This window comes from Zophobas morio, unplaced genomic scaffold, assembly GCF_036711695.1.
Source record: "Zophobas morio isolate AGI-343-1 ecotype UQ-CSIRO unplaced genomic scaffold, CSIRO_AGI_Zmor_V1 ptg000009l, whole genome shotgun sequence".
Classification (NCBI taxonomy): Eukaryota; Metazoa; Arthropoda; class Insecta; order Coleoptera; family Tenebrionidae; genus Zophobas; species Zophobas morio.
In genome coordinates, this window is record NW_026972114.1 from 4,393,076 (window position 1) to 4,402,212 (window position 9,137).

At 32.7% G+C, this 9,137-nt stretch overlaps 1 protein-coding gene across 1 annotated transcript; it reads right to left on the reverse strand.

Moving 5' to 3' along the window:
- Positions 1-56: 56 nt before the first annotated feature.
- On the reverse strand, positions 57-7,700 carry LOC135125754 (serine protease snake-like). Its single transcript, XM_064051416.1, has 6 exons — positions 7,374-7,700; positions 5,830-6,060; positions 3,980-4,071; positions 3,413-3,525; positions 2,062-2,467; positions 57-1,042 (listed from the first exon to the last, which is right to left on the reverse strand). The coding sequence occupies exons 1-6, from the start codon at positions 7,438-7,440 to the stop codon at positions 875-877; spliced, it is 1,077 nt and encodes a 358-aa protein (XP_063907486.1). The 5' UTR covers positions 7,441-7,700; the 3' UTR covers positions 57-874.
- Between the last annotated feature and the right edge of the window lie 1,437 nt (positions 7,701-9,137).

A 9,137-nucleotide genomic window follows, 5' to 3' on the forward strand; every position in this document is an offset into this window, starting at 1 on the left:
ACACCAAGCAGAACTGATTCGAGATTCAATGGTTACTTTGAATAAACACAAAAAACTTCAGTGGGACTATCTTTTTATTGGCCATAAATATAAAAATGGAAGAAATTCTTGGAATATAGATATAACAGTAACGGCAGTATTGTGCACTGGGACCAGTTTTGGAGAGTCCTCTAGTGTAAGTCTTTGGGTTTTTCACATAAATTATTTTATGAGATAAGCTATAAGTTATTAATTTTTGCAAGTTTCTTAATAAAAATCATTAGTCAAGGTACAGGGGACGTCCATAATAATAATTAACCATAAATTAATACTAACCAAGTACTAAAATATTGACGTTACAACGATGTGATTCTTAACTGCTCGTGCTTTTACAAGAAGTTTTCTTGGAGCACTGTGCTACTGTAGCAAAAAATTAGACCACTCAATTTAAAACTCATTTACCATGTACAATTTTGAAGAGACACGTCATCACATTATTGGTGGGGATGATTAGACAAATTTTTCTTAGCGTTTTACCATCTACATGACATTCCTAATATACCTAAATACAAAATTTTACAATAATCGACCCAGTACTTTCGGAGATATCTGTCTAATAACAATCCGAGACGGCAGACAGACTGACAGACGTATTGACGGAAACGGGACATATTTCTTCGTACTCCAGGGGTCATGAAAGTTTGAGAAAACGTAAAAGTAGAGAGTCTCCCGACGGACTCGATTACAATACTTCTCGATTAGAGAAAGAAAGTGTAAAGAACTTTACAGCGAGTAATTTAGAGTAACACGGCATAGCAGTTCCTTATAATAGCAAATAAGGACAAGTATACTCGTATATATTTAGTACGTGACATCCTCTATGGTGAAAGTAAATCTATGGCCATACAATGTCTTCTATCCATTGGATATAATTTGAAACTCTCACATATACTCCAGGACTACCAGCACAACCTTTTCCGAAGGACGTGATACCTATTATGTCATACATATATTTTATTTCGTCACCGGTGTGATTAATTTGTAACGGACCTCCAGAGTCTCCCTGGAATAAAAGAAAGTTTATTAGTGCTAACGGCTAAGTTATACTTATTTAGTTCTAAATTTAATAACCATTCAGCACAAACCTTTTAGTCATATGCTGACTGAAATACTAGGAACAAGAAAGAAAAGGGATCATTGATTAAGTACATACTGATAGACCCATCCCGTCGAAAACTGTTCTTAAATAAACCACGCTACAGAGGGCGACGGAAAAAGTTGTAAGAATCTCATAGTAGGCTTTAAGATAATTTACAACGCTGCCAGATGAGCCTAACACAACTTTTTCTATATTTCTAGTCAATTAGATTTTATTTCTGATAAATAAATGGGATTATTATAATGAATAAATAGTTAATACAAACAAATTATTAGTGGTTGTTTTAAATACTTGTTAGTGCCATTGAAAACTTAAAAATAAATATAAATAACTCATTGGAATTTTTTTACGCTTTCGTGAGCCCGCTTTTGTTAGTAATAAATACAAAGGAAAATAATTTTATATTCGTTTTCTTAAAAACTCCTTTTGCTTACGCTCGGGAAGTAACAAAAGAAGAGTTGGTAAACCTGTTTCATTCTTTACACTCTTTGTATTCTGTGAGATAGTTTTAGTGTCGAAGGCCGAAAATCCGGAGTGAATTTTAAAACACATAAAGACGATTTTTTTCCGAAAAACTCATTTAATTATCAGAAACTTCTAAACGAAAGAAAATCTAGTTGACTAGAAATATCGGCAAAGTCATGTTAGGTTCATCTGCAACGTTGTAAATTATCTTTTTACAAATCTTTCTTACAAATTTTTTCCGTCGTCCTCTATTGAGTGGTAGATTTAAGAATAGTTTTGTTGCTGTTGTAGGGGTAGTCTATGCTCGCGATTGGGATCCAAGTTAGACGACGGCGTTTCTCGGCCACATGTTGGTGCGCCATCTCTTATTCGCCGGCCTTCGTTCCAAACAATAGAATGGGTCCATTTTTGTATTTAATTAATAGAGTGGGTGGTATAATATATTAGTATTTATTTACTTTGCAGGTATCTTTTTCTTCTGTCATCGAGCCGGCACAAAATTGAATATCATTCAAAATGCCTCTTTTGAGTTTCCTTTGATTCTTGTAGGTCTCGTCGCAAACGTTCCAATTAAAAAGTTCAACAGTCACTTTAAGCAAATCGTTGCTGCCTTCGCCACCCCAAGACGTTTGACCCCATCCTGTTGCTACGGCACTTCGAGCTGTAATGTTTGGTGATAAATAAAGGCACGCTGGTCGTGCGTTTGGATTCATTTTAGCTGGTTTTTCTAATCTTAACAATCCAATATCGTGATAGTGAGAATTGGCTCTGTAGTCAGGATGAGCTATCCGGTCAGCTATTTTTACTTCTTGCCTTTGATCGGTGAGTTTGTTCACACCAAGTTTTACCCATTTAGCATTTCCCCTGTAAAATGTCACGTAATGTAATCAGTGAGGGTATTAATTTTTTTAATCACTGATTATATTAAAAAATTTTGACATATTAGGTATAGTTTTTCATAAAAAAAAAATTAGTAACTTTTATACAGCTAAATATTTCTACATAGAACAGTTCATCGGAACTTTTTGAAATTTGGTATACACGTAAAAGTATTGCAAAACTATCCTCTCGAAATTTCAGTGAACATTTGTTTTGAAGATACAAGGTCAACTTGATTTTTTACTTCCTGAGGTAAGCAAAGAAGTATTGTAAACGAGTCCGTTCACCGACTCTTTACTTTTACGTTTTCTCGACCTTTCATGACCCCTACGGTACGAAGAAATAGGTCGTCCATTTCCGTCTCTCTGTCCGTCTGTCCGTCTCTCTGTCTGTCCGTTTGTCTGTCGTCCCGGATTTTTATTAGACAGATAATCTCCGAAAGTACTGGGCCGATTGTTGTCAAATTTTGTATTTATATTAGGAATATAAGGTATTCAGTATTTAGTATTCAGTTTTGCAATTCTTGATTTAATCAATAAAATCAATTGACTCAGTCATTAATTTTTTTCACACACCCCGCATAAGCAAATCTAAAAAATATTTATGCAGTGATAAATCAAATTTTGATTAGCGGTTTTCCATCTACATGATATACCTAGTATAAATACAAAATTTTACAACAATCGGCCTTGTATCTCCAAAACAAATGCTGATGGAAACTTGAATAATGCTTCAGAAGTTCAGAAGATAGAGTACAAATAGGCACTTTTACTTGTGCATCAAATTTCAGTGAATTCTGATCAACTGCTTTGGAAATAGTTAGGTGTATCCATACTTTAGTTAAAAAATATGTAGAAGGGAAACTAAGATTTTCACTCTTTTATCACTTACGATGTATGAAAAACACCAATAATTTCGCAGCATACTTACGCATTCATATCACTCAAACAATGTGCAGCTGTTAAGACAAAGTTTTTGCTTACAATTGTTCCACCACAGAGCCATTGCACATCTCCAGGAGCTGGTTCGTATCCAACTGCGGCCTATCACAAAAATAATAATAATAATAATCAACCACAATAAAATTATATATATGGTTTAAAAAACTTATGTATATGGTTGTAAACTTTCAATTGACAGTTCTTTTTCCAAGACATGCTGTTTGCATGGCTTTGGGTTTAAATTAGTTATGATGTTGATATCAAACGTGTCTATTTACGAATCAGAGGTTGCTAATTTAATATTTAAACTACAAGTAGAAACTATCCACGTTTAGAGGAGCATGTATTCCTGTACATACTTTTTACAAAGACTGCTGTTTATCACTTGGAAATACCGTTATTTAAAAAAAATAATAATCACTTCTATGAAACTTAGTTCATAGTATCATAGTTCAAAAGTGTATTAAATTTTTTGTAAAGACTGGTTAAAATATATCAGAACAATCAAATTTGCTGTTCCAAGAAAATTCAACAACACCTATTTAAATTTTCTCACCATGTGTGGAAATTCTTTTGGGTCAGCTCGCACACCACCGATAATAGTAAGTGGCAGTACCCTATACACGTAAGAAGAGTAATCTCGACATTCTGAAAAAACAAATGCACAAATATAACCTAATAATAACTAATAACACTGCACCTACGTGTTATATGTGTTCTTATATTGATAACGTCATCACAAAAATTTATAAAGGAAAAACTCATTTGAAACACACGCGTAGCACGTCTTCACATTAACTTTAACATTACATGCATATCTTTATTTTATAATTGTTCGAGAAAGATTGGTATGATTTATTCCACTGGATGGGCTATAACCTTCGACTTAATTTTTAACTATGTATAGTTATTTTATATAGAAATTAAAATTGCTATATTTTACAAAAATAACACAATACAGTGTGTTTACTTCCCGAGCGTAAGCTAAAATCGAGTCCATCGGGCGACTGGTTACTTTCATGTTTTCTTGATGAGTTATGACCCTTAGAGTACGAAAAAATAGATCTCCCGTTTCCGTCTGCCTGTTTGTCAATCTGTATCAATTTTTGTTGTGTGTTGTTAGTATCGCGTAGACTGTAGACAAGACGCTAACCAAACTTTGTCTAATTATTTCTACAAAGAATGCGATAACGTCGCCTCGAAATTGTACCAGCGACATAAATAACCCCCCGCAGACCCTGCGCGGTACGAACAATGTAGAATACATTTAAAGCACATAACTAACGGGAAAAAATGTCCTTCAGCACTAGGTAATAGCAATCTGAGTTTCAAATGTTTATTTATAATTATAATTATAAATAAATTTTTATTTTATACATCGAAAGAATATCACGTAGAAATTAGTTTGAGTTGAATGAGTTTGTCTTCTCAAAATAGAGGACTAAAATTATTAATGAAACCACAATCGAACAAAATGTTCTGAATATTATAATTCTTATTTTATCATTATTACATAAAGACGTACGTATGCTTCACATTTTCGAGAAAATGGAGTGACTTGTTCTTAATTTGATCAATAAAAAAATTGCGATGACGTCATCAACATGGATAATACTAGTTACAGCACAAAAGAAAAGTAGTCACACCGTATTACCAATGCGCCAGGGGGACTTACGTCCCGTCTTGGTAATATAACGTAACCTTGTAAATGTTTTTGCGAAAATTTGAATGTTTAGCGAAAAAACCGAAAACGGATTCGCATTGGAGTATATTTTGTATGACATTCAAATCATTTTAAAATACAATTCATTGAAATGACGTCATTAAATTGTTGGTGGGGATGATTAGCCAAATTGTGGTTAATATTTAACCATCGTGAGCAGCTTCGGAGGTTACCTGTCTAATAAAAATGGATACAGACACCAGACAGACAGACAGATAGACAGACACACAGACGGAAACGAGGGACTACATTTTTCGTACTGTAGGGATCATGAAACGTCGAGAAAACATAAAAGTGCAAAACCGAATGCTCTGAAATGTTTGAGACGAAAAGTTGTCATAAGCATGGTAAATTTTTAGTCAAAATATATTTCTTATGTGTACCTGGCCTACAGTTAAGAGAGTTCATTTTATTAACCCTTAACGCAAAAAGAGGGATGTTTTAATTTTGAAGCCTTTGTCAGTTTATCTGTCTGCGTGGGGAGTTTTTAAATGCCTATTAACACCTGTTTTAACTTATAAGGATTATTATCAAAAATAAAATTCGCAAACGACGAGGGAAGTTCTATCAAATTAAGCATCCACCACTTTTTTCCTTACCATTATTCAGGTTGTAATTTAACACAATTGTTTCAATTTTTATATGTATTTAAACACAAATTACTCTAACTCTTTTATACTTACTTTTTTTACTTATATCGCCTGGTAATCGACGTGGTGTAATTGTTTCTTCAACTGTGCTTGCCTCCGGTGTCACTGTCCTACTTTCTGAGCAACATACTATTGGTTGTGTTCCTTGAAATCCACATGTTTGAGGAAACTGGCCCTGTTGTAGTTCCTTTCGTGTTTTTTCACAGTCATTAAACAATTTACAAACTCCCAGTGATTTAGTTGATTGTAAAGTACATGCGTCACCTAAAAAATGTAGAGATAAAGTCAATATTTATAGGGTATTGTTGAAATACATATACAACAAAATTTGAGTTGCCTAGTGTAGTGAGCTTAAGAGGTTGAAAGGTTTCCTCCTAATATTAAAAGACTTTTTCGACTGTAGGTGCTTAATGTACCTTTATAAATCTTAACAATTTTGATAAATTTTTAACTACAATTTAACTACATTTTTAATTACATCCGTGAACAGTCTTTTCTAAATTTTGTTGGGTTTAGAAAAGTAGTAGGTAACAAGATTGGGATTAAGAGGGATATCCTCTCTTTTTAATCCGCAGATTGTATTAGCGGACCAAGTAAAATCCTCTTGTTCAGTTGCTCAGTTCAGTTCAACTTGTTGAAAACTATGTCCTGTGTTCTGCATCTTGCGTCTAATTCAATTTTGCGAGAGGAAATCAATTTGCCACTTATCTTTAAATCAGAATGTTTTAAAATAATTGTAGTGATTGGTGACAAAATTAAAGCGAAGTGCCAATTTTGCCACGGAAGTTAGAGCAATATGAAGAGTTGCAATAAATCAACCACCAACTTTTTAACACATATAAGACTAAGTCAAGTCCAATTTTGGTTTTTTTTGCATTTCAAAACATCAGCTCAAAATGGATGACCAAATTTTAATTAAGTAATTAATTTTACTTTTCAGAGAAAACTTCCAAATAAAGTGGACCTTTCGAACAACTTTAGCTAGCCAATAATTGCTTTAGCGAAATTGAAGGACAACCTCCAAATAAAATTAGTAAAGCTGCAACTTCCAATCCTTTTGCGGCAGCATTAGCCTGTTCGAATACAAAAGCAATCTCAAGTATATTTGATTTGCGATATAAAAATTAGAAATACCTGAGTACTATATTCTGATTTTAATCACAAAACAAAAAATCCAAAATCATTTTTATATTTCCAAGAAGCCGGGTTTATTGAACTGTATTTTAAGGGCGAGAGAAATTCTATGGAAACATCCTTCGACTAATTTTCGTATTTATTAGTACTTTGGTATCAAAAATTAAATTTTTTTGCAACATTATGTTCATTAATAGCAATTATGAATTTGGCTGTGTATTGAGTTTTTAAAACGAATGACAATAAGACAAGAAAGTGAGGTCATTCGTGGTCAGTATATAGTTACCTTTACCAGTGCGAAATTACCCACGGTCATGGTCCGCATAATGTGTAGGTACTGGGGGGCAATATGAAATGTGTAAATATTATCTCTTTCATAAGCGACATGTTTACGTTTCCGACAATGACCTTATAATTTATTCTTAACGGTCCATTATTCTTACCTACAAATTGTTGACTGGAGGCAAAGTCCACTAAAACTATTGTAAAGACAGTCCACACAAAATTCATGTTTCTCGCAGAAGATACCAAGTAGAACTAACTCGAGATTCAATGGTTGCTTTGAATAAACACAAAAAACTTCAGTGGGACTATCTTTTTATTGACCATAAATATGAAAATCGAAGAAATTCTTGGAAAATAGATGTAACAATAACAGCAGTACTGAACTGTTTGAGTTGTACCTTATTGTGCATACAATAAATACTAAATTACTGTGCACCAGAACCAGTTTTGGAGAGTCCTCCAGTGTAAATGTTTGGGTTTTTCACATAAAGTATTTTATGAGATAAGCTATAAATTATTAATTTTTACAAGTTTCTTGATAAAAATCATTAGTCAATGTACTAGGGAAGTCCATAATGATTAACCTTAACTTAACACTAACCATTTACTAAAATATTGCCGTTACAACCATACTTTTTCTCAAGACTGCATACATCGGTTATTGATACAGGTTTTGCTGGAGAATATTTTGTGATTCTTAATTGCTCGTGCTTTTACAAGAAGTTTTATTGGAGCACTGTGCTACTGTAGCAAGAAATAAGGCCACGTGGTATGTGCAACGGTTACCAAAATTTGTGTGAACATCCCTACTAAAAATTGTATGTCATTTGAAAAGTTTTATAAGTAAACCTTATTTAAAATTTTCAAAATAATATTAAATAAAGTTCAGATACCTGTCATTTATACATCCACTATATTTTTTGGATGCATGTACGAGTATGTTTCAGGGAATTCAAATTTTACAATAAAATGTTATAATTTAACTTTAATTTTGCAGATGTTTGAAAGTTATCATGCATGGTGAGTTGCTAATTCGAAAATTAGCTGTTTTTCTGTTCGTCATATCCAACAACTTAATGACGGCATCTTAAAAGTTTGCTTAGTGCACCTTAGGATTCTACTTTAATTTCCATTACCACCTTTTGCAATAAATTGTTAATTTGTGCTTTAAAAAGTAAACATACCTTAATTTTGGTTAAAAAGTTTAGGTACATCACAAGAGGTTTTGAAATTTTAATTTAATCAGTTATTGCAGTTTTTAGAAAAGAAAATAAAAACTAATTTAACTGAAACTGCGCTATGTTTGAATTCTGCTCTTGCTGGGTATGGGACGATGCGTAAATGCTGCAGCAAAATTTTACGCAATTTTTCTTGTCGATAAGTCTATAATGTATCCACTGACCAATCCTATTTTTTCTTTAACTGTGTACTGCAGCATGTTACGAATTCCGGTCAGTAAAAACAATCGAACGAGTAATCAAATTTTAGAAATGTTATAGAGAGTATAATTTCTTTTAAGAAATATCGTTTAACTTAAAGCATAACCTTTAATAAAGTCGAGAAAAGATGACACAATTTACTTACATTCAGTAAAAATGTCAACTCTGAGTCTTTACTCAAACATAAGTAAACATGAGGTATAAAATTTAACATCGAAATCCCAATGGCAACTTGTAAAAAATATATTACATATAAAACTTAATTTTAATCTATCTACGAGTATCTATCTATCTATCTATCTATCTATATTAATAAAAATGAATCGCCGAAATGTATGTACGCGCATAACTTCAGAACGACTGCACCGAATTGGATGATTCTTTTTTTTTATGTGTTCCTTATTGTCAGAACAAGGTTTGTATATAAGAAAATTTATAAAAAATAAGACAGCTAAAAAATCAAAAAATTCTAAAAATTTTGTA